Here is a 27,119-nt window from a genome sequence, read left to right as displayed (position 1 = left end):
CATGTGTCACTTCTGGGCTGAAGCAACAAAGAGCCTGTATGAAATTCTCCTGACTCTTATCCTTCTCCTACAGTGACAGATGAAAAGATTGTGTGTCCCAGATGGATAAACTATAAAACAGCAGAACTTCAGTTCAGTGTAGACTCTTGAGTGACTGTGTGAAGCACATTCCTTCCCATCCCATTCTTCTGACCTGAATGGGATTTGCAGTGTGAACAAGAAACAAATTATTGGTTTTTAAAACCCCTGATGCTCTGAGCTTTCTATGTGAACATGAATGTAACCCTAATGAAAACAGCTTCCCTTCTTCTGCAGTGCATAGCCCATATGTTGTCATCTTATAATTTAGTTGTAACAAGCTCTATATGTTACACCTAGAGTCCTCTGCATTGGCTCTTTGGGATAGACGATCATGAACTAATCAGCAAGCAAAGTTTTACCTTTTACCCAAAATACATAGTAGCAAGCAATACAATTCAGTAAACACAATAGCTTTCTACTGTACAAAAAACAGGAAATAATTACATTTCTTATAGACAGTCCTTTATTATATTTTCCCACTTGAATATTTAGAGAATAATTTAAATGTAACGCATACTGACAGCAAGCACAGTATCAAATTTTAGGGTTTATTTTCAAGATTTTTTTTCTTTTCTCACCCTTTATTTTCTTGGGAAAAAAGTATTTAGATGACCTCAAAGAAACAATTATTATGCTAATCACAGTATGCAGTAACACACACCACAAGCCCAGACTCAATAGAAAAGAAAGCAACAAAGAAGTGAAAAAGTCTTTCTCCTCAAATCATTTTAATTCATTTTTCCACAGCCATATAAATTTAAAGTCTGAAACAACAATAATACAGCTATAGAATCTAGGTTCTCTTTCAAAGCAGCGGCATATAAAACATAGAAAAGCTAAAACCTCAGCACAAGCTTCAAAAAAAACAAGGACTGAGAGGAATTTGATGAAGACATGAAATGCACAAAATACAGTACACAAAATACTAGAATGCATAAAATAGAAAGCTACACATTTCAGGTAGAAAGCATTGTAAAATATATAAAATATGCAAGAAATCAAAACCAAAGAGTATTTCTTTTTTTTTTCCTTAGAGTACCATGAATACACTGGAACTGGTAATTAGCATTTGAAGATGGGAACAAGAAAATAGCAGTTTCCCATTTAAATCTTTATTTCTAGGCTTTATGATTTCACCTTCTTGACATCCTTCTTTCCAGAGCTCTCAGTAGCTGACTCTGCTTTTCTTTTCTGTGACTAAAATGGAAACAGATTTAATGTTCTGCTCCAATATGCACACTTTTAAATGGCCCAACAATGTTAAATCTAGGATGTAAATGCATTAAAAATTTTAACATGAATATTCACTTCAATGTTAGACTCACAATTAATGCTCTATATAGCCCAACAAACTATATAACCCAATGTAAAATAACTTTTAAAGGTGTTTCTTTTTATGAAAAGACATAAAATATCCATCAAAAATAGTCATCAAGTATCTACTTACACATGGCTTATAAATGTACTTTTATCTTAAAGAACTACTTAATATTTAAAGATTCTGGGGAATTTTTATTTATGAGTGTTATTTTATAACATTAAGATAAATGTTAACACACCATATTTCATATCTTCTATGATGCATTTTTCTTTTCCCCATTAGCATCTCTGACATCACGATGTATCTTACAACTGATAACAGATGATACTTGGCATCATATCACTTAGTGGCACAAAAAATGTTGTATCTTACAACAGAAAGCATCTTAGATTTGATGAAATATGGTGAACTACTTAACACACTCAAACAAAATACTTTGAATCATTGATATACACAGCAACCCAACAGGATTAAAATCGCATGTTTATCCAGCAGTTAACTCATTGCCAAAACAGGCTATCTTGTCTGCTCAGGGTTCCCATTTGTATACACAGTTCTACAAAGATCAAGCAACTTATTTGATCAACTCAGAACTCCAGGTTTCAATCTTCACCATCCCATCCCTACTCTAACCTTTTGCTGCCCCCACATCGACCTAGTCTCAATTCATAAGATCTCACTTGCATTATGTCTCTGCTTAAAATTTGTGAGGAATTTATTAAATACTGAGTCTCGTAACAAGGGAATTCCTAACCACGTGTTCTTCAAACAAAAAAGTACATTTATGATGTAATTCTTCAATCTTAAACAAATTAGCATTTCATAAAACCCAGCATTAAACATAGTATAAACATTTGTAATTATGTAAAAAAAAAGAGATCTACCTAAAAGTTAGGAAAATGCTGAAAATTTTACCATTGGAGTTTTAGTTGCCCGTTTCTTCTTTTCTGCTCTCTCTCTTTCCTCAATTTCCATATTTTCTTTTTCAATCAATGAAATCAAAGTATTACAACGTCTCTGAAATTCCTAAATGAAATAATAAAGAACTTAATTTCTAAAACGTATCCTTTTAAGATCTTTTAATATAAGATACTTCTTTAACTGTATCATTTCTGTAGAAGAAACTCTCCAAATTTTGTATTTTATCTCTGTCCTACCATCAAACCAGTATTCTTTAGGACACCGTTCCTATTGGATATTAATAGGTCCCAATAAGACAGAGATGGGCTGTGTCATTCGATAGATGACAAGTTAAACAAGATGGTCTGTTTTACCATGAAACACTACTCAACAATAAATTGGAAGGAACTATTTATACATTAAAACATCATGGAGTCCAGAGAATTATGCTGACTGAAAAGTCCAATCACAAAGGCAATGTCTACTATGCTCCCATTTATATAACATGATTTTGTGGTATGGTGTCACTCTTTAGTCTATGCTAAACTAGAACTCACTATGTGGTCAGGCTGGCTTTAAATGCTCAGCAAATCCTCCTGCCTTGGCTTCCCAGATGCTGTGATAACAGGTATGGGCCACTATGCCTGGTTACACACCATTAAAGGATAGAATTAGAGAATCAAACAGAACAATGGCTGTTCAATGCTAAGAATAGAAGAATGTATATTGCTAGTACCTCTAGCAACTGACTTGTGGAAAACAATGGCTCCCATATGTCTACAAATGGTAACATTCCATGAAGATACACACACACACACACACACACACACATACACACACACAATGCCTGTACAAATGATATCTCAACAAGTTCTGTGGATTATACTAATAATGAATTTTCCTATTGCAATATTACACTATAGCTACTCAACTTGTATCCATTGGGACTGAGCTCTACAACTCTATATTTTGATTGGTTGTGGTTTGCCAAAACAGATTTCTTTATTACAGGGCTTTATGGAACCTTTCAGTCTCTGATGATCACTGTAAGATGCAGCCATTCTCAAAGCTACTTTGCCAACAGAAGTCTTAGTATACATCTTATGGGATTTGAGTTCTGGGAATCAGGGATGAACTTGCTAATTCAGAATAAATACTATCTGAAAAGATTTTTGCATTAACCTTGCCAGTACTATATTTTACTGCCAGCAATCAATGCATCCAAACTATAAACAGACTTTATGAATGTATGGTGAGCATCAAAGATATGATTCATTAATATGGAAACTCATTTATTATTAGCCCTGTACACTTTGCTGGGTTTAAAGGTAAATAACGAATTAATACTAAAGGATCAATAATGTTTAAATATGTGATTCCTTTTCTGTATAAGAAGAAAATGCCTGACAAGACACAAAGCACTGAAATCAAAAAATATTTTTTCTAGCAATTAAGAACAAACTCAAGAAAAATAAAAATGATCAAAGTATAAGAATAGAAAACTCAGAAAACTTTCAAAGAATTTTTAAGGATCTATTTTTAATTTATACCTATGAGTGTTTTCATGCATGCATGTCTGGGCACCACATGTGTACCTGGTATGCACAGAGGCCAGAAGAAAGCATCACATCCATTGGAACTTGAGTTATAGACAGTTGTGGACCACCATGTTCTTACACACTGAGTCATCTTGCCATGCCTGGTACAATATTTTTTTTTAAGTTTCAAGAGCTGAGGATGTGGTTCAGTGATAAAGCACTTGTGCAATATGTCTAGCAATATACACGTGCATGTGCATGTACATAAGTGTGCACACACACACACACACAATTTGTTTTCTGAAACCAAGGCACAAAGAAATGGGTAGCAAAACAACGCCATATCTATCACATTAGTAGTGATGTACCCATGCTTTGTACACACATGAGTGCAGTATGTGCACTTGGTTGCAACAAGATGTAAATGAGAACTTCCACTCGCTGATGTTGAATGATAATGTTACTTGTTATAGACTAAATTTTCTCCCAAAAATTAAACAGTTAAAGTGCTCACTGTCATATTTAGGAGATCCATGAGGTCGAATGCCATCTTCTGACTATATTTAGAGAAGCATCATTTACAGGATTAGTTAAGGTTAAATGAGTCCAGAGGGGTAAGGTACTAACCTTCCCATCACCTTTGCATCATGTGTAAAAGGTGGCCATCTACCCAATAGATTACCCTTGTTGGCACCTTAATCCTGGATTCTAGTCTCCAGAACAAGACAACAAAAAAGAAGTATTGCCTACCCCATCAAGTCTGTGGTTCTTTGTTACAGCATTGAGCAGCAAACTGATACACTACCCTTCAAGAAAATGAATTACAAATAGCAAAGAAATATTTCTAAAATTTGACATCTTGTGACTTAAGAATCCAATTCTTAGACACTTACTATAATAAGAAGATACATAAAATATTTCAAGAAAGAATTTAGAACACTGATAGCAAGAAAATTACTGTTCTAGCTCTTGAAACAAATTTTTGGTGATTGGTAATAAAAATGTAGACACTGGAAGTAGCTGAAAGAACACTAACTAGTAGCTGACACTAGCTAGCTCTCAAAGTAGGATCATCAGTAAAATTTTCTTTAAACAATTGGGTCTGTTTATTCTGTAGAGGATGTGTTTACACCAAAGTTCTAAAGACCCTTTTGCCACAGCAACTCGCATCTATATCCCCAACTTTTCTAAAATGATCATTTAGGTCTTGGGGAAAAAAGGAAATTTATATAGTTGTAAGAAATGGCAAAAAAATACTTTTAAAACAGCTTTATCTTTCTAAATAAGATCCAGAAAACTGCCACACAACACAGGAAATGTTGAAAATGAATATATTATCAACTAACAAACATTTTTCTAGTCTAATTCAAGCCCCAAAAGAAACAAAAAACAAGAGAGACTAGCCAGAAAGATATTACACATTAACAAACTTGTGTTTTCCAATTAAAAACAAAAGCAATCTTTGCATTGCAACATCAAAATTTTCAAGTTTCTTAGATATTCATAATTACCCAAGATTAGATAAACTGATAACAGTGACACTATAATTTTGATTACTTACCAAAGTAATGATACATTGAATATGCAGACCAAATATTCATCACAGTTTAATTGAATAATACATACACATACAAATTAAACAGCATGTTATTCAATTTATCTATTATAAAAAGGGCTAAGTTGACCCTGATGAGATCTGATACTTGGTTTCTAGGGAGACTACATAGGTTCTTTATAAAAAGCTGAGTCTTGAATCATTAAGCTATAACCTCTGGCTATTATTATTCTCAATAAGTAATAGTTGCCTGTGACTGCAGATATCTCTAGATACATATTCATGGTTCATATAATGATTCAGGGACAAATACTAATACTTTCAGACAGTCTTTTATGTAAGGAGATAGGATACTTCAAAATGATTCAAAATAGACTACACAAATAAATTTTCGCCATGATTCCTTTGAATCTGTCACTAACTACTTCAAACCAAAACCAAAACCAAAAAATAAAATAAAATAAAAACCCTCTTCAGAAAGACAACAAAGAAAGGACAAGCACTTTTGTTCTCTTCGGCTTCTCTGTTTCTTGTCTTCCTATTTTTCTGAGGTTAAGGGAATGGTTCATGGAATGTCAAACAACTTCTATAATTCTGTAGTCTAATTATCTCTTTCACCAATTCCCCACTCTTGATTTAGGAATGAATTTGGAAGAAGGAAAAATAACACAGGGGAGTCAGAAAAGAGATGCCAAAGCAATTAAGGGCGACAGAAGACAATAAAAAACGACAAATTGAAAAACTGTTCTGCTGGGTTGGAAGCTGTGGGAAATGGTTTAAGAATTCTGTGTTCACACGTGTAGGAAACTCAAAGAGGGAAACAAACTTGTCAAAGCTGTTAGCATTCTAATGTAGATTGGAAGTCTCTGTGGCAAGATTCAATGTCAGCATGCCCCAAATCTATTTTTCTGGCACAAAATATTTTTCTGGTTCTGAAGTAATACTTAGTAGAAGCCAACTTGGCGAATCATACACAAAGTAATAGCAATGGCTAAAGCTAAGTTATATATGGCTCAGGGAAAAAAGAATTAAAGGTTTATACATAATTTCACTGACAAAGGGAGCTCTGTGACAAATTTTGAGCCGGATGGGAGACACAAGCAATGTGTATTTTGTGTTCAGAAACTCCTTTATACAGGTTAGCACTTCATAAAAATCTCAGACTCAAAATTAGGAACAGGTTAACATTAAAAATTATTCAAGTTGATACAGGAATCCTCAATACTAGATCTTGCTAATAAGTCATGCAGCCTGGCCTTCTATCTGATTCCATCCAATGTCACAGTACTTGCTACCCTCTAAACCTGGCTATTTCAACTCTGACAACTCAAACACCTTTCCTTCTGCAACACTGCTATTTATTACCTTATGATATCTTAACAACTGGTTCCATATCTAACCTGTATAGTCAAACAGAACAAGCCAATTTCCTCTCTGCCTAACAATCCTGTGTATCAAGACAGTTCCCTCAACCAGAATCATCTGTACCCATGAATACCCCATGTTTAGAGTAAATATCCTCTCTTTACCCGTGTTTCTTGTAAAACGTTTCTTGGAAGATGCATAACACATAAATCTACTCGTGATGGTTAATCTTGTCTGTCAACTTGATGGAGTTGAGACGCTCGCAGATTGGTAGAGCACAGCCCTCCATCTGCCTTTGAGGGTATTTTTAGAGAGGATTAAACAGGAAAACCTGACCTGAATGTGTGTACAACTATTCCATACGCTGGGGATCTAGATGGAATGAAATGTGGAGAGGGAAAATCTGCAGGATATTTTCTTGATTAATAATCAACATGAAAAGGCTCAGCACACTGTAGGACAGCAGTTCTCAACTTGAGGGTCTTGACCCCTTTAGTGATTGCATATGAGATATCCACTAAGGCAGGCATTATCTCTATCTCTGCTTCCGGTCATAATAAAGCAGATACTATCTCTCTGCTCCACGACACCATCCCTACCTTAATGGGATGAAACCTCTGAATATGTATATGCATATGCATATACATATACGTGTGTGTGTGTTTCCTTCCTTGTTTTTCTCATGCATTTATTATCACAATGAAAAGTATAACTGAAAAATGCAGTCATGCTGTGACTACCTGGTGATGTGCCTCAGACACCTTTAGAGACAACTTATTGGTGGAATTTGGAAACATTGAAAGAAGTTGGGTAGAAAAGAATGCTATAAGGAGAGGTTAATGAATGATTCTGCTGGTAGTCACAAAGAACAGAGTGCCGGTAAAAGCACAGAGACAATAAAGATTGTGCTCGTGGGTTTCAGATGGAAATGAGGATTCTATTAAAACTTGGAATAGATGTCATGTATTATACATGGTAAAGACCTTACATACACTTTGTTCTTTCCCCAAAAAAACTATCAGTAAAGGTTAATTAATGGACTAATTTATCTGTAAAGAAAATTCCAAGGCAGTATAACATGGTATTACTGCCTGTTTTTTACAAAACTTGAATTGGGAATTGGGAACAAAAAGAAGAGTGGTATCCTGGTGATTTTTTTTTTGTCAATTAGACACAAACTGTAGTTATTTGGGAAGAGGAACCTCAACTAAGGAAATGCCTTCAGATTGTCTGTAGGCATGTCTGCAGGACATTTTCTTGATTAAAAATTGACATGAAAAGACCCAGAACACTGTAGGGCAGCAGTTCTCAACTTGAGGGTCATGACCCATTTGGTGGTTGTGTATCAGATACCAGATATTTACATTAAAATTCATAACAGTAGCAAAATTACAGTTATGAAATAGCAACAAAAATAAATTTATACATGAGAATCTGTATTAAACTGCATTAGGAAGATTAAGAACCTCTGCCATAGGGGAGTGCCTGGGCATGTGGTCCTGGGTTATACTATAAAGCAGCTGAAAACCCGACAATAACCAAGTCAATAAACAGTGTTCGTCCATGGTATGTGTTTCAGTTCCTATCTCCAGGTTCATGCCTTGAGTTACTGCCTTGGCGACTAGAATTGATGGCAAATATTTTTAATTTTGTAAGAGATACAGTCTCTGTCACACTATTCATCTCTTCCATTGTAACATGTAACTAGTCACTGAAAATGTGAAACTGAGCAGTACCCGTGTTCAAATAAATTCTTAAGTACAAATAGTAATCCTGGAATTTTGTATTATAATTTTCATATGTCAAAACATTGTTTTGATTTATTTATAAAAGTGTAAAACTAATTCTTAGCATATATGCCATATGAAACAAGTAGTGAGATCCAGTTTGTCTGTTAGGGTTGAAAGCAAAAATGAATGAGCAACGAACCAAAAAAAGTAAAATAAAGAAAACAACTACACTCCACATGTATGTCTCTAAATTTGTACATGAAATTCTGTAAGGTCAGAATTTTGTTCTAGAATTCTCAGTATAACAAAACAGGCATATTTTCTCCTTTGTTATTTTATGTACTCCCTATATATTACCCCCCAAAAAACCTATTTATTTAAAATAAATATCTTCATCTGCAAATCCTGCAATATATTTCCCAGATTTGAAAACACTTTTGAACCTCTATAATACTAACAAAAAACAACAGCAGCATACACTAGACATTCATAGCCCAACAATATTGGCAGCTGGATGGAAATTCATGTTCAAATAAAGGTAGCCTACATTTTCCAAATAAGGTTTGAATGGTGGGATGCTTTTATGTAAGTACTGTCACTTAAAAGCATTGTTACTTCATGAAATGTGTTATCATGGTCCACCTAATGATGCAGTGAAGTAAATACCCAAAATGATCCCTGTTTAGTCCACTGATTGTATTTCTATTTGTCCAAATAGTTTAGGATTGCAAATGAAACACTGTAGCTACATGTGTAGACACAAATGTTGTTTGCAAGTGATACATAAACATGCCAATAAATAAAAGCTACAGGACTTACAGTCAAAAGTCTAGCAGGACACAGGGGCAGAAATAAACTGTAGCATATTAGTACAACTCCTCAGATTCCATCCAAAGCTTGTTCAATTGCAGGGGTTGAGACAAACTGAAGCCCAAATACTCTGTGTTAGTTTATTGACCTAATGTGTACTCTGGGTAAGATTCTATGCTGATCTCCTTGAATAAAATCAGTGTCACTTCAAGGTTAAAACTGATAGAAAAAAATGACTCAAGGACAGATAGTGGTACATTTGTCAAAGGGAGCAAAACAAGATAGGAAATGAGGTAGAAATAAATTTGAGAATTTTTACTATAACTGGTAAGTGAAGCAAACATCTACAGAGCAGTGTTTACAATACATAAACCTGATTGCTCTGCTACAATCTGTCATTGACTCCACTGCTTCCTATACACTAAGGATCCAAATCTAGTCTTCAATGCAGCAGCTTTCTCCATCACTTGGCTGCTGGTTATAACATCTTCTACCACTTCACCATACATAATTACATAATTACTTTTGGAATATACTGGGCTTATTTATCCCTTTTGCATAATCCTGCTTCCACAAATTGAAATGTACTTCTTTTTTTCTTTTTTCTTTTCTTTTTTCTTTTTCTTTCTTTCTTTTTTTTTTTTTTTTTTTTTTTTGGTTTTTCAAGACAGGGTTTCTCTGTGTAGCCCTGGCTGTCCTGGAACTCACTCTGTAGCTGGCCTCGAACTCAGAAATCCACCTGCCTCTGCCTCCCAAGTGCTGGGATTAAAGGCGTGCACCACCACTGCTTGACAAAAGGTATCTCTTCTATTGAAGCTATTTCTTTGATTCCTTTGCCACATAGTAAAGTTAATCACTACCTTCTCTGTTGTAAGACATTTTCAAAATTAAGACAGAGAGGGAACATTTTAGTCTTTCAAACGCAAGGAAACAAAGAGGTTCCTATATGTTAAAATGTACTTGTCTTTACAAAGAATTAGGTTTTACTGTGTTTTTCTAAGCAAAATTTGTTTTGTTTTCTCTCTGCTTCCACTTCTTCCCCATCTGCTCGTCCTTTTTCTGCCCTCCAACTCCTAAAAACTTTCTTTCCACTTTTAGGTCACATCTAATGCCATACTAAAGAAGAACCCATGAGAACATTTATAGGTTATCAATTTTGCCAGTGTATTGTTAATCTTTCTTATATTTCATTAAGAATGCAGTCTCTTAAAATATCAACACTAGATATTAAATGCAGTTAAGTAATAACATAATATACTAAAGTCCTAAGCAACAAACCATCACTGTGATTATAGAACTACCAGGAAATTTCTATTTCCCTTTTATTCCTCTAAAATATCTAAAAAGAAACATCCTTTCTGACTAGATTGAATATTTAGAAAAGTATTCTGTGCAGAACCAGTAATCTAATTAACATTTACTAGCCACTGTGATAACCATATAAAGTGGGGAGCAAGTTTATAAAAAGCTATAGCAATAATTTCTGGAAAGTAGTTTTTTCTCCTACAGTTCTAATGAGAAATGTCACTTTATTACTTTTAAATAAGGCACAATTTCATTAATAATAAAGTTGTGATTTGAAAACAAACTAATAACATGAAATTTTTATTACCCAGTATTCAACAGTGTGTGATTCTCTGAGATGCTATCGCCAAAACTCATTTAAACTACTACAAAAGACAGGGTAATTGTAATGACTAATTACTAATACTCAGCTTCAACTGCAATGTTCTTGGCCACGGGCAAAGCAACATACAGCTTCCTAAGCTGGCTGACGAGAGAGAAAAAAAAAGGTTCTTCAGCAACTGAAAGGTTAAAAAAAATTAACTAAAATTAAGAATCAAAGCCATCCTATAGAGGAAACAATAAACATTTTATCAATGAATGTTTATCTCTGAGAATTAAATTTTACTTTTTCTTCTTTAACTACCTAGAAGGAAACTAAGAAAGGTTAAAGCACTAGGTTCTTTTCCCATGTGCATTGTCCACTGAACTGGCCAATGTGTTATGTCCTTTAGAAGTCTCAGATTCTTTTCAACATGCTATGTTCCATCAGTCACTAATAAATGAACAGAGATGGCAAGAAAATTAATGAGCTAATGTTGATAAGGAGACAGGTCAGCATCCTATAAAAGACACCTTACACAAATACAGCATATTACCATTTCCTTTCATGCTCATTTCATAAGCAGCCTTTTATTTGGGGTAGTTTTTGAACAACCAAACACTAAGGCCCTATTCTAGGAACCCCCGGCGCCAGGACGAGAGTGGAAGGCAATTCATATGCTCTCAGCTTAAAAATCCGAGTTCAGCATATGCTTCCTACTTGTTTATGGGGTTCAATAGAGGCTGATTACTTACTTAAAGACCACACAATTTCTCTGAGAAAAATTCACGATCTTTTTAGCACAGAGAGATGGAAGTGAATCTTATTTTCTCTTTTGTACAGCCAGCAGTTTTAAATAGAGAAGAGCTTTGAAATCTTAAACCTTTCGCCAAAGCCTTTCAAAGTGGGGCATATTTGAAAGTGGGGATTCATTCCTTTAGGCACTTTGTAGGTGTTAGTTAAGTCAGATGTCATGAATTCAGTACTTTGAGATTAGCACATAAAATATAACTATTAAGGTTCTTACATTTTTTTCTAAGAAAGATTTCACACTATTTGTTGATGTGTCTGGGAATGAAGAATCTTTTAGTAAGCCGAGTTCAATCATTAGAAAGATTTTAATTTAAATACAACTATAGTCACAAAACGAATCAAAGTGCATCCTGTATCTTGAAGATAAGATTTTTCAATAATTTTCCAATGTTTTTTATTACAGAAATCACAGCTGCCTCTCTCAAGAGGGTGGGTTCTCTCCCTAGATTGTGAAAATGACTCATTAAAAAGAAAATTATTTTTAAAATGAAGGAAGATGATCTACAAATATTAATAATCCTTTTTACAGCTATAACTTTGAATATTAACATAATGTTAAAAGGTGATATAAGTATATGCATATTTTAAATATATAACATACTCTAATTCCAGAAATATAAGTAAAAATTGTCCACGAGGTAGAAGGGAAATAATCAAATATTAGCATAAAAGAAGATTTTACCTAAAAAGCCCTTAAATTAACATATTGAATTATATAATAAATGATTATATTTTTATGGAGTCTGTAAAAATTAGAAATTCTATTTTCTAAATGGTGATAAAGGACACAGGCATTTCCAAGTTTAATAGACAAAATACAGGGTCACATTTGTAACTACTTATATAGTTAATATCTGCATTTCGGCAAATATGCTCTGAAAATTTAAATATCTAGAAAAAGCAAAAGCATGGAGGTAAATGTTTCAAAAAAAATAAGATGGAGGAAGACTAAAATTCTTTACAAGGGAGTTCAGAGACATCTAGTGGTTGTTAAAATACTGAAGTTTTTTTTTTTCCCTATGTAACTGAGTATGAAGGGTATATAGTTCTAGGAACATCTCATTACAAACAGCCTAAGTCTTTTCTTGCCCCTGAATCTCTTTCATCCTATTGCCTTAGTTTAATAACTGAAGAAACTAGACCTAACATCAAGCTTCCAACCTTTTAAAAATTAGTAAAATATCACTGAAATATCACAGAATTCAATAAATGTTTCGTCACATAAAAGGGCATGTATTTTGAAAATGTGATTTCTCGAAAAACACAGTTAAGCATTTTTCTTTTAGAAATTATTGGTGCTGCCCTAAATTATGTCGTTACATTAAAAAAAAAAAAAAAACAAGTGGCTAGTAAGCTAAATGTGTGGCTTTGAAAAGAGTTGTCTGTTATGCATATTCATGATTCCCTGAATGAGATGACAAACTCACTCACAGTCAAAATAAAATCTCATTTCAAAAAAAAAGGATTTTAAAAAGCAATTCTACCTTTGTTTCAATAATCTACGTCAATGATTCAAAGAACCCTGTCAGACAACTGTTCTGTCCCTAAGGCCAATCATGGTCTTCCGTGCTGCAGATTAATTCCTATCTTTTTCATTTTTTCTTCAATCCTCCTGTATCGTAGTAATGTACACACCACTCCATGTCCTTTTACATAAATACACCACTTAAATGCTGCTGAAAATTTCAACTAAGACAGTATTCCAACTGGCCTAAGTTCTCACAGATCCTGGATTTAGAGGAAGTACTTGCTAACTCTCCCAAAATTGAGTCATCTATATGTTTGATGGTAACGATGTATGTATTAAAGGTTGAACAAATAATATTGCAAAGCCTCTTCCAAAATAATGCCTTCAATAGAAAAACTCATATTTTCTCTTTTATTCATCAGTGTGAACTGAAGACATAAAATGAATTGAAAAAAACATGAAGCACTTTTTCATACCCGAAAGAACTTTTAGAAAATAAAATATTTATGAGAACAACTTAAGAAATGGATGGCATTTTACAACTAGTCACAAAAATACTGTTGGGATTGTTGGGTTTGTGCTCTTTTTAGTTTTAGGCCATATAACTCTAGTTTTGTTTTGATGACCTTGGCTCATGAAAGAACTTCAATGACAACCTTTAAAGTGTTTTCACATGACGCTGAGCATGGTGGGAATGCCTGTAATCCCAAGATTTGGAAGATAATGTAGAAAGAATTTTAACTCTAAGACAGCCTAGGCTACATAGCAAGTTCTAATCCAGCCTGAGCTACATAGTGAGAACCTGTCAATAAATCTGTTTGTTTATTTGGTTTTTTTATAAGCTACATATATTTGAGTGTCATCATAAACAATGCTGTTCAGGAGCAATAGAATTTTGAAAGAACAGAATTCATGCTGGAAAGCTATAGAGCCAAGAAATAAGGTAACTTTCATTGAACTATACTTTCTTATAGTGTTCTTAGGAAGACCCAGCTTGGACTACAATATCTTTTCACTGAAAACAAATCCTCAAGTCATCTCTAAAATGTACCATAAAAAGTGGTGAGCCTTGGGAATCAGAGCATAAACCAAGTAACCAAATTTAGCATCACAAGTAATGTGATAGTCTGACACAGTATTCCTGGTGGCATGCTGCAAAAAAAGGAGACATTTGGAGAACTGCCGGAAAAAATCCGTTTACAGGAGTTTGCATTATTGAATGAATCTAAATATTTGCATGTGATTGTAGTTATTATGTAGAAAGATCTACTTATGAGGTATATACTCTTTCATTTTATTATTCACTTAAAAGGTTTATAATTATTTGTATATATTTGTCTTTCTTTCTGTGTCACATGTATATGAATTCATGTAGAGACCAGAAGACGCCATTGGAAGTCCTGAAGCTGGCATTACAGGTGGTTGTGAGCTACTTGGAACTGAATTTAGGTCCTCTGGAAGAGTAGCACTTAACCAGTGACACATCTTTCCACCCCTCCTCATTTTGTTTTCCATGAGTTGGGGAGAGCATATGTGTGTTTGCCTGTGCAAGCATGTGTATGAGTGTGTTTGTGTGTGTGTGTGTGTGTGTGTGTGTGTGTGTGTGTGTGTGTGTATTTTTAGCACATGAGTGAACCCATTGTCTGTGCATGTGCGGTGGAGCCCATAGGATGTTAGAAATCATCCTATATGCTAAAGTAGATTCTACAATGAACAATTTTGTCGCCTGCAATTTACTTTAAAATGGTTCATAAATGTATATACTTACATAAATACATCACATAAATATTTATTAATGTAAAATGCAGGTGTGTTTCTGAATATAGATGTTTTGATATTTCTGAAGATAGGCACATTATTTATACTGTGTGCATATATGCATATAACTATATATTGCAGAAGATGTGAGAGAAAGCTAATGGAACGAAATGTTAACAATTGGAGGGACAGAGTAAAAGAGAAACTTTGAAATGTGTACTTTTCCAAAATAAGGAAGCAAGAAAAGGAATACATACCATGGCAGTTCTCGACTTGATAAACCAGTCAAATCTAAACTGAGGAGCATTCCGTACACACTGTCTTAATTCTTCATATACATTTTCTCTGTCAAAGCCCATTTTGTGTAACATACAGATCAGGAATCTGTCTTCTTCTTCAGTATAGTTCTTTCCTTTACTGGTTCCGTACTGAATACGCAACTGATGAAATGGAGCCTTGTATCTTGCAATCTGTAAGTTTCAACAAAAAATTGCTCTTTTAATGGAATATGCAATAACAAGTCAAAGATAATCACTACAGCAAATAAAATAATCTACTAATAAACTGAAATAGAATATACTACTTTAGCATCCAGTGCCTTCTTAATACTGATCCTTCGCTGAATTCTTGCTTCTCCACGTTCAATTTGAGCCATAATTTTCTCAATGTCCTGTAATTCATTGCAGCGTTCCCAAAATACAGCTGAAAAGAAAGAGGTTACTTTAAATTACTACCATTTAAGCAAATGAATTTGAGGAATTACAGAATACAGAATTAGCAGGAAGATACGGTGTCATCTGTGTGTATATACCATGTTCAGTTATTAAATGGTCCTAAGTTACCATTTTACCTAAATATGATACAAAGGAAACCAAAAACAGAAAGTGAAACAGAAGTGAGATGCATACAAATGTAAATATAGCTTTCTAGTAAACAAAAATGAAAATAAACTTATTACCTTTTTCTTATGAAGTGACAATTTCTACAGAAACTGTTGGTTATATCTGCAATCATTCACTACCCTCATATTTCTAGTCAGCTATAGTTTCTTAAAAGATGAGAGATTTTAACTGGACACATACAGAAAGATATTCAAATCCCTGAGTCACTGAACCAAATTTTACTGATGAGCCAAATAATCTGCTGCACATGTCACATATTTTGACTTCAGTGAAAGGCCTTCTAATGGACATTATCTACATTCTAAAATCCTTCCATTTCAGAACATATCAAGAAAGGTAGGTTAGTACTTGATGGCTTGTATAAGCACTTATGTTCATTTATGCATTCTCCCAGTTACTCATTCAACACACACACACACACAAACACACAAACACACACTCATGCACATAACTTCTTACATTAAGACACAATATACTCATGAACATCCAATTTCATGCAATTCTTCTCCTACTAATCAATCAAATAAGCCCACTCAATTCTCCCTGCATCTGACATGATCTCCAATCTGATGAACAACAATTAAACAGCCCTGCCATCTCCCTGGAATCTGAAGAAAATTCTTCAGAAAGGCTGGGAGTGTGTGCAGAACCAGCATAGAACACTTGCCTGGACTTAAAGGCCCTGGGCTTGCTCCATAGAACTTAAGGATATAAGAAAATTCTTCAGAAAATCTCACTGTTTGTGCCCTTTAAACTCATTTCCTGGTGCTTGGTTTAGAGACAATTTTTAGGGAACATCTACCATTGTACTAAAACCCTGCTCAATGTATTTTTCTTTTTTTCTCCCACTTTCTTTCTCTCATTCCTCCCTTCTTTATTACAGAGCAGTAAGTGGAACATAGGACCCTTGCCATGACACCATAGTCCTTATATTTTTAAAACATGATCTCACTATACCCAGGCTAGTCACACGCATGCTATACAGACTAGTCTGCCATCAACCTCATGATTCTCCTATCTCAGACTCCAATACACTGTGATCGAAGGCATGCATCTCCATGCCCGGCTACCTGATATCTTTTAGGAACACTATTATAACTTGGAGCTTGACCCACACCCATGCAATGTCCCTTTACATTCTTTTTATTCAACTTTCATGAAAATGTATCTCTCCCATCTATTTTTCCCCAAAAGCACTCATTGTTTTTATGTAAGATAAGTAGTAGTGTCAGGCTACTGTTCAAGAAAAAAAGAGGTTTGTGAATTCAATGTTATGTGAAATAGAGTCTAGACAAAATTAACATCTAAATTAATTCCCTTTCAGATTTCCATAAGGGAAAATGGAGTAGGTAGGTGTTCTCTAATTAAAACTTATTTTCTTTAAGTGCTAACTAGTACTCTAAATAAACTAAAAGCTATACCTAGTGACAATTAAGCTTCGATTTATTCCTGGGTTTTTTTAATGTTTTATTTTGTTTTCTTTGCTAATAAACACAGAATTTCAGTAGTTATCTCAAATATCTGGCAAGGAGGAAACAAGGAAACCATACAACTACTTTTTAATATTGCATCCTTTTTTATGGAAAATTCTCTCAATTATAAATACCTGATATTCAGACTAAATTTGAAAGGTCAGCCTATTTGAAATTTAACTACACATAGAAAACAGATAGATTAACCTATTTTAATAAGATTTCTTTCCTGAAGCCTGACAGTTTAGATATGCTCTGATACAGGAATTAATATTAACTCCACATGCTTCTGAGCCGCTATTCTGATTCTGATTGAGGCTAAAGACACAGCTGAGTAGGAGAGGGAAATGAATCAAGGACCACTGAACAGATTTAGCCAAGAAATCTTTTTAGATCTATTCTAAATTGCCTTAAGTTAATAGGGCCCGCCACTACCTGATTGAATTCCTTGAGGGCAGTTGAGTCTCTAAATGGGCCTGATAAGAACTCTCTACTTCAAAGATGACCTACAATGACGATTTCAAACTGCTAAACCAGAAGCCTCAGGATAAGACTTTAAAAAGACCAAACCAGAGAAATGAGAAAATAGAAAAGGCATGCAGTGCCCACTTTTATTAACGCTTTACTTGGCAATGTTCATTGTCTGTCTCCTAGCCAATCACATCATATCTTTGCTTACATCTCATTCACAAAAGTTTTAACATCTCTGAACAAAGATGCAACTAAATTAATGACAAAGAAACAGGGGTTGGAGAGATGGCTCAGTGATTAAGAGCACTTGCTGCTCTTCTAGAGGACCAAAATTTGGTTCTTTGCACCCACATAAGACAGCTCACAACCTGTAACTCCAGCTCCAGAGCATCTGATGCCTTCTTCTGTTCTCCACGGGCACCTGTACATACATGGGCTATGTCCATGTGGACACAAATGCACACAGAAAAATACATGAATCTTTTTTTCAAGAGACATGCATACATTTAAAATAAAAGTATCATGTTTGAAGTGACATACAAACCTGAATACTCCATGACCTCCTCAGGGGACTTGCCGTCTACCTCTCGAGCTATGTTATCAATGTCATCTCTCCCATACTTCTCATTAGCTTTGATAAACTGGTTAAAATCTCGCTTAGTCCAGTTTGTGAAACCCTGCGGATAAAAATTTAAACATCATCAGTAAGGCAAATTAATAAATTCACTTACTATCCTACTTATATCTGAACAATGAAGCATGAAAAGCAGTTTAAAATACATAACATGTGCCCTTTTATAAAGTTCATTTCTTTAATGTGGTATCAAAAGCTGAGTTTGAGTTGTTAGAGAAATAACTGCTTTTTTATTTTAAAGAAAATGTACTTTTCAAGTACTTTAACTTGATTTATAATCCGAAGACATTGCATGGTCTTAATTCCATATTTCCAGATGTCCACAACATTAAACTACAATTCTAATGTAAATTCTTATGTAAACGCTTAAGTTCTGATATCTCAGTGTTTCAATGACTTTTCCCACAAATCTGTTCTCCTGTAAATTAAGAGAAAGAGATGTGGATGTTGAATTGAAAGAACACTGAAAGAAAATCCAGGAAGAATGCAAGACATTCTTTCCATCATTCCTGACTACAAAGAATAAATAATTTCTGTTCAAAATTGTGTTCATAAGGACCAGCAAGATGGAACAACAGTAGAAACAACAGTATGCTTGCCATACCAGCCTTAAAACTTGAGTTCAAGCCCCAGATCCCACTGTTGAAGCAAAGATCTGATTCTCAAAAGTTATCCTATGACCTTTCTATAGATGCTAAACATGCACACGCCTCTTTTAATAATAAAAAATAACATGATTTTTAAAAACTATATTCATAAATAGGACCTCTGTAAATACATTACTCAGGCATCTGAACTTTTACAACAAGTGTTTTAGGTTACTTTGCAATTATTATTCCATCAATGGTATTGTAAGTCAGTTGTCAGAAACCTTGCCTAGAATGGGCAAAGCCCTGAGTTCAATGGAGAGCAGCACATAAAACAGACATGGCGTCACATGCTTGTATTTCCAACAGGCAGGTTATGAAGTCAGGAGGATCAGAAGTTCAAGGTCATCTTCAACTACAGAGTGAATTCAAGGCCATCATGGGAAACATGAAAGTCTAAAAAAACTTAAGCATTAAATTTGTAGCATCAGAAAAAGATGGCTTAAATTCAACTCTGAGAGACAAAAAACTTGATTATGCTTCTAATTATAAACTTAATTATCTCAATTGAGATTACATATTCACATTATACTGTATATTCAGAATATATTATAAGCAGTATAGCATTCAAAGGGCACAACTTTATTTTTGTGCTCAGGAAATAAGTTTTGAAATTAAAATAAAAGCAAACATTAATATTTAAATATTTTATTCTGTGATTGTTTTTAAAACTCTGCCAACTGCAATTATATTTCACATTAAATTTTGGTGACTTCCAGGCATTTGTTCAAAAACTTATGAAAGTATTTTGTCAAAATTCATTCAATAAAATTATGTGATATTAAAAGAAAAGGGCCTATATCAACATATAAATATAAGAAACTCTTATTTTACTTTTAATTAATTCATATTCCTAAGACACAGTGTGATACTGTAAAGCACATTCTACAACTTACATATATATCTCCTCAAGCATTAATCCTTCCTTTCTGTGAAAAACATTTCAAACTATCAGCTAACAATTACAGTGGAGAATTTCATACTACTGTGTCTCGCACATTGTTCCAAAAATTGTTCAAGAAATAAATTTAGCTGGCTAAGACAGTGTCATAAATTCACATTTTGTTTATCTTACCAGAACTCATTTCAGAAGTATGATAAGAAAAATTTTAAAGCAACAATTACTTGAAAGCTTTAAGGTGAAAACCTTCCCTTTTTAATATTAGCTTTTAATTACATGATGATCACATTAAAATGCTTCAGAAATTTCTCATTATTGTATTCGTGTTCTATCTTGAGAACTCTTAACTTCTTTCAAAAGGAATTTCTCATTAACAAAGAAAAATGTGTGCAGTACAGTTTTAGGGATCAAAAAAATTTAATTTTCAGGTAAATGTTGGGAATGATTATTTAATAAAATTCAAATCTGGACTCACTGACATTACTATAATTGGTAAAAGCATGTCTTATTTTTAATAATTGACACTTCTGTTTTCCATGTATATGTTCACCCAATATTTTCAAGAGAGCATCTTCTACAAAGGAAATTTTCTAAAAAATAAAGGTATATGGTCATAAATGTGTGTTTATGGGTATGTGAGATCAGGAAGGACATCTGTATACACTAAAAGCAGACATTATTTATCCTTTTTGTCTACTGGTTGACTAAAAGTAGTTCAGTCACTTAAAATAGTTTACTTGTGTGAGAAGTTTATCCTTCTCTTCGGTCTCTTGTGGTGTAAGGGGTTCTGCGCCATCAATCTTTTTTTGCTCTTCTCTTTGAGCTATAGCTGGGTTGGGGACCTCAGGATTCCTAGGGACCTAAGATTGAAAGAGAAATGAATAAACCTATGAGAAAAGTTAATCAGAAAAAGTATACATACACATATTAATCTGGAGAGTTGTCTCAACAGTAAACAATGGAACCTCAGAAGCAGATGGCACACAGCCTTCTCTACATTTATACCACTATGGTTTATCCTAATTAAAATCATTCTTCTACTGCAGGGTATATAATATTTGAGGATTACAGCCTATTGATAAGTGAATGCCACATTGTAGTCTACATCTCATTATGCTGTGGAACAAAATGCATCCTTATCATATGGCATTGTATAGAATAAACACACATTTTGGTATTTATTGTCTAAAGCCTCCTGGCAGTATAAAGCAGGGTATACATCAGCATTGCACCCAAAGATAACAGCCAATGTTCTGGCCATCTTAAGTCATGAAAACAATAGAGTGCTTTTATTCCTTGATAGATGTTATAAAGACAGGGTGTTTCATATAAGAGAGAGTAGCAATATAAAGAAGGGTACAAAGCTATGAAGAATTTAAGAAGTGTGCGTAGAGGGAGTGTATGATAGAGCACACTAATAGCTGTAATGGAGCCATCATTCATGGGAGAAAACTTGTGCGCTAGAAGTGACCAATAAAGATAATCATAGTGCTCTTTAAAGTACAGAACTGCAAAACTACTGACAACTGAGAGGAAAACATGAACCGGAACCACTGGGGACAGAAGCTGAGATTTCTGAGGAATCCAGCAGTTATCTGCATTTCAGAATAGTAGCTCAGAAGGCCTCAGTGCATTAGGCTGTGCATGTGGTCCACTGGAGTTCAGCAGCATTTGGACAGCATTCCTTGTATGGAAGGACAAATCTGGTTGCCAGCCTTGAAGCCTCCTATCAGTACTACAAACATCTGGAGACACGACGCAGCTCAATGATTTAAGACAGCAGGTACGGAACATGTGTAGTACATTTTATAGCATTCCATTAAACATGAAAAATGAAAAGCCTGGCAGTAAGTCTTCACTGTTTGGAATGCACACGTAATATAAATGACTCATTCCCTAGAAACGTCAAATAGACATACCACAATAAAATTATAGCATATATTACAGGACATTTTTCTCATTGTTATACTTATTTTATAGCATTTAAAATTGTATCACTATAACTTAAAGGTAAGCATTTTAAAAGTGTTATACCCAATAGGTTTTTTTATTAAAAACTTACCAAATAGGTATTTAAAAAGAAATACTGGATATTAAAAAGCAGATTCATTTGTAACCATCAGTACCAGATAATCAAATCATTATGTATTAGTACTAAAATAAGTACGGATTGATTTACTGGACACAAGAAATTCCCAAACCTCCTGTGATTTTTTGACCTAGTTTCACCATATGTGATGGCACACAACTGTGATCTTAGCACTTGGAGACCAAAGTAGGAGGATTAAGTTCGAGGCCAACTTGGTATACTTTGTGAGTTCAAGATTAGGTGGGTTACACAACAAGAGCTATCTCACAAAAAGAGAAAGGACAATACTCTGCTAGTACACATCCACTTACCTTACCAGCTGGGAGGCTGAGGAAGAATAGCTCAGGAGTCAGACAGAGGGAGAGAGAGGAAAGAAGAGAGGAGAGTAAAAGAGAGGAGGCAGTGGTAGGAAAGGAAAAGGAAAGAAAAGGAGAGGAAGAAGGAGAAAGCAAAGAAATGAAAGAAGTAGACAGTGATTAAACCCTAAAGTTCTGGGGAGATGGGAAGCAAAGACTTTTCTAGACTGACACAATATAAGCAAAAGCATGGAAGCAGAAATGCACGGGGATACATCAGAGTTCTAGTAGCATGGGTTATGCTGAGCAGTGTAAAACTTTGGGTTCTATTGCAATTACTAGAAAAAGTGTTGAGACTAATATTGAGAAAAGAACAAACAAAAAACAGCTAAGTACATGGACTCAGAGGGTCCCAAACTCCACAAGGGGCTTTGATCTTGGTAGTGAAGTACCAAAATGACTTCTTTTCTTTTCTTTTTTTTTTTTTTTTTTACTTATTTTCACTACAGTCCTTTCAAGTAGATGAAGCAAAGTACAGAAGCTACCTTAAGGGCTCTCTAAGAGGCCCAGCACAATGCAAGATAGTGCAGGCAGATCCTGCCCTGCCCCCTCCCTTCTCTCTCCCTTACTAAACTATTAGGTTCCTGCTTTTAGACCCTTTCACATTCCAAACTTAACCACCAAGGTCCATTCCTTTATCTGCCTATTTGCTTATGCCTGACTCATTCCTGAGGCTGGTCACCAAGGTCCAGCTATCAAAACATCAAGGTCCAGTTATCATCAAAATGCATCATTTGAGTCCACTCATTAACATGTCCAGTCAGGACTTAGGAACTCATCCTAACTGAGACTCCCCCCTCCCACCTCCCACTTTTCTCCTTAAAAACCACTCCAGCAGAGACACCTGCTACTGTCTCTGCCAGATCCAGAGGCAGCACCCCACTACCCAACTTATACCCTCTGAGGTAAAATAAATCTCTTTTGTGCTGAGTTGTTGGTACCAACTTCAAGGCCCCTTCACTACCAGAGGCAGAGAACTGCTGAGACATTATAACTTGGAAATGAAGTACGGTGACAAAAGAAATACAAAAATCATAAAACAAACATGAAATGTAGAGGCTGATGAGAGGGCAGTGTCATTCCGGATAGCTCAGCAGATAACGGCAATCCCTGTATCCCAGATGGTGGTGGAAGGAAAGACCTGACTCCCACAAGTTGTCCTTTGACCTCTGGGGCCACACAATGGTGTGGACTCTATCCCCTCAAAATAAATAAATGAATGAAAAGGAACTAGATTCCACAAGAGAGTAAAAAAAAAAACATACTGCTTAGGAGTTCAGCAAGATTTTATAGAAATATGGATTGCTAAATTAAATGTGGCAGCACAGAAAATGAGAGCAGTCGCCTGAAATCAGCTCCCCATAGTTTAACAGGCAGCCCACAATGATACATTACCAAAGCTCACAAAGTGCATGGAACCTCATCCATTTGTCAAATGTTTATATCTGTCCCTAAAGAAATCTCTTGGAGATAGACACAGGAATGTCCTGAAGCTTTGTGCAGCTTTAAATATGGCAAAACCACTTTTCACTCATGCTCTTAGATCAGCTACAACTTCCAGGTAGCCTGGACTTTTTTATTCTGCAATTAAAATTTCAATTGTCACCCTCTTCCAATGATAACACTTTAGTGTACAAGTTAAGTTATCAACTCCTTTCATTGTAGAGAGTAAGAAAGGCTCTGAAGATGTCTCACTTACAGCCAGGTCAAAGCTTGGGTGGAGAAGAATTGACCCCGCCAGTCACAAAGTGATTACAGTAAAGCAAACAACTACTCCTCCCACCCCCAGTGAAACCTTTTAACTGAAAATCTTAAGTCACCACAGGACTGCTGTGGCCTCTGTGTACTGAATGTGGAAGGAGAGACAGTAGAAAACAAAAATGCTAATAGCTAATAAGCAGGCTCTCACGAACATGTATAAACAACTGCTTCAGAACTAGTGAGCCCTCCAGGTATATGCCTTTAATCCCAGGAATGGAAGGCAGAAGCAGCCAGAATTCTGTGAGTTTGAGGCTAGTGTGATTTAAATAGAGATTTGCAGGCCAGCCAGCATTGCATAGTGAGACCCTGTCTCAGAACAAAAACATAAGCAAGCCATCGAGCCCCCCTGGCTAGCCCTTTATCAATCACTGTAGGGTAACACTTTGGAGACTCAAAATAATCATCATCATTAGCTACAGTGTGCTCAGCTATAGACAATACCTATTTCCTCTTACCCCATATTCACAAGCCTGTGGTTATGTACTATATGTGGCTGAGGGGAGCTATGAATGCAGTCTAACATAAAACCATAAACCTATTTAAAACACAAGATTCTTGTTTATTTTTTATAATTCAATTGTATGGGTCTTGTGGGTGAACGTTGTAGATGACAGGGTCATGCTGAAATGACAAAAGATTGGACACCCCTGAATGATTATAATACAAACATCAAATGGAAAAGGAACTTGAGTTTTTTGAGAACCAGTGTATAGAAAGCATCAAGTAACTCCACTACAGCAGCTTTGCTCACATAAAAAATAAACTATTGCTTCATTGATTTTGTAACTTTGATGAGTTTTCTAGATGCATAGGGTAGAAATCAATACTAAATAAATAGTTATCTTTGATTTTTTGGTTTGCATTTATTTTGTGTGTGTTTATGTGTGGGTGAGCATATGCCACAGCATGTGTGTGGATGTCAGAGGACAACTTGAGAGAGTAACTTCTCTCCTCCCACCATGTGAGCTCCAGAAGTTAAACTCAGGTCCTTAGGCTTGGCAACAAATGACTGTTACTGGCTGAGCCATCTCTCCACCCCAATCCTCAGTATTTCTTGAGAAGATACATATAATGTTGTCTTTGAAGCTCTGTAGATGATTAACAGGCCATGCTGGTCTGTCTGTACTCTGAACTCAAACATGAGACCCTTCCAATTAGATAACCATCTCTGAACTCAAACATGAGACCCTTCCAATTAGATAACCCACCTGAGCTCAGACCCATAGTTCTTAGGAAAGAATGGGAGAGACAAAGTTCAGAAAGTTTAAGCAACTGGAATGTGGTATTTATCTTCTACATCCTTGCCTAGGTATTCCTAAATGAGACTCCCAGCAAATCTTTAGACATGCAGTGGCAGTCCAAGGTGGAACCAAAGAGAGCACAAAGCTAGGAAGAGAACAGCAGAGCAACGGCTCTCCTGTCATCGCCACCACAATGCCTGCCATAACTGCAGCCCAAGGTTTCACCTGCATCTTTTATTTTCATATTTCAACAGTCTTCTGTGTGGTTTCCCTAATAAATGTACTATGCCTTGTATCACCTTATATATTATGCCTGTATAATTTGAAAATAGAAATCAAGTGTCAGTGAGATGGCTTAGGATGTAAGAGCTCTTGCCACAGAAGCCTGACAATATCAGTTCAGTTCCTGGATTCCACAGGGTGAGAAGAGAGAAACAACTCCAGAATGTCACCCTCTAACTTCCTGTGCATGGCATGCAAAGAAGTACGTATGTGTGCACCTGCACATGCTCACATGCCACACACACACACAAATTTAAATAATTCTGCAAAATGTAAATCTAATCAGCCTTTGCCACTTAGAAGTCATACAATTCTGAGAAAAGTTTACTATGCCTCAGTTCCTCATTTGTAAAATAAAGATGTAGTTCCTATAATGAGGATGCCAGGCTAATGGTTACACAGAACATGAAACTTATGAAACACAAGGAAAGATTAGATCAGTGTCATTTTGCCACTCACCCACATCTCTGCTTTAAAGGCATCTGAGAGGTTTCCTTTACCATGAAGTTAAATTTCAGCTCAATTGTGACCTATAACTACCTCCACCTCTGATCACACTCTATCTCTGGAAAACTGCCTCCCCTTTCCCACTGCAGGGCTCTGCTTGGCACAAGGAATATGGTGACCTGATCTCTTCTCTCCTACACTTTACAGGTTCAATCCCATCATCTTATGAATCTTGGCTTCAGTGACTCTTCCCTAGGGAGCAATGCTTCCATCTTCTGCACCACTCTGTATACCTACCAAACTGCCTGACAGCCACCCTTTGTAAGCACGGATAACACCACTGCTTTGTAGTGTGTCTGTTAATGTCTATCTCTGACATTATAATCTAAATTCTCTCTCTTTTTTTAAAGAATTATTTATTTATTCATTTTTTTGGATATTCTATTTATTTACATTTCAAATGTTATCCTTTTTCCCAGTTTCCCCTCCGGAAGCCTCCTATCCCATTCTTCCTCTCCCTGCTTCTATGAGGGTGTTCCCCCACCCATCCACCCACTCCCGCCTCCCCACCCTTGAATTCCCCTACACTGGGGCATGAGCCTTTACAGGACCAAGGGCCTCTCCTCCCATTGATGCCAGATAAGGCTATCCTCTGCTACATATGTAGCTGGTGCCATGGGTCCCTCCATGTGTACTCTTTGGTTGGTGGTTTAGTCCCTGGGAGCTCTGTGGGATCTGGTTGGTTGATATTGTTGTTCTTCCTATGGGGTTTCAAATCCCTTCAGCTCCTTCAGTCCTTTCCCTGACTCCTCCATTGGGGACCCTGTGCTCAGTCCAGTGGTTGGCTGCGAGCATCCACCTCTGTGAGTCTGTCATTTCTTTATTATCATTATTACTAATAGTACTACTATTACTATTACTATTACTATTACTATTACTATTACTATTACTATTACTATTACTATTACTAT

General features: G+C 35.5%; 1 protein-coding gene across 2 annotated transcripts in view; it reads right to left on the bottom strand.

The window, feature by feature from the left end:
* Nucleotides 1–660: 660 nt before the first annotated feature.
* Smarca1 (SWI/SNF related, matrix associated, actin dependent regulator of chromatin, subfamily a, member 1) overlaps nucleotides 661–27,119 on the bottom strand; it is a 73,999-nt gene continuing 47,540 nt past the window's right edge. For both annotated transcript variants that reach the window (XM_028761197.1, XM_028761726.1), the window contains 6 exons: nucleotides 20,710–20,832; nucleotides 18,335–18,467; nucleotides 15,529–15,647; nucleotides 15,203–15,415; nucleotides 2,318–2,428; nucleotides 661–1,278 (listed from right to left, as the gene is read on the bottom strand). In XM_028761197.1, the coding sequence (XP_028617030.1) occupies nucleotides 1,207–1,278; nucleotides 2,318–2,428; nucleotides 15,203–15,415; nucleotides 15,529–15,647; nucleotides 18,335–18,467; nucleotides 20,710–20,832 (771 nt within the window). In that variant the 3' untranslated portion in view covers nucleotides 661–1,206. The remainder of the gene's footprint in view (nucleotides 1,279–2,317; nucleotides 2,429–15,202; nucleotides 15,416–15,528; nucleotides 15,648–18,334; nucleotides 18,468–20,709; nucleotides 20,833–27,119) is intronic.

The sequence above is a fragment of the Grammomys surdaster genome, unplaced genomic scaffold (assembly GCF_004785775.1).
Source record: "Grammomys surdaster isolate TR1022 unplaced genomic scaffold, NIH_TR_1.0 60, whole genome shotgun sequence".
Taxonomy (NCBI): Eukaryota; Metazoa; Chordata; class Mammalia; order Rodentia; family Muridae; genus Grammomys; species Grammomys surdaster.
The sequence above is the reverse complement of the archived record's forward strand: the minus strand, read 5'-3'. Positions and strand labels throughout refer to the sequence as shown.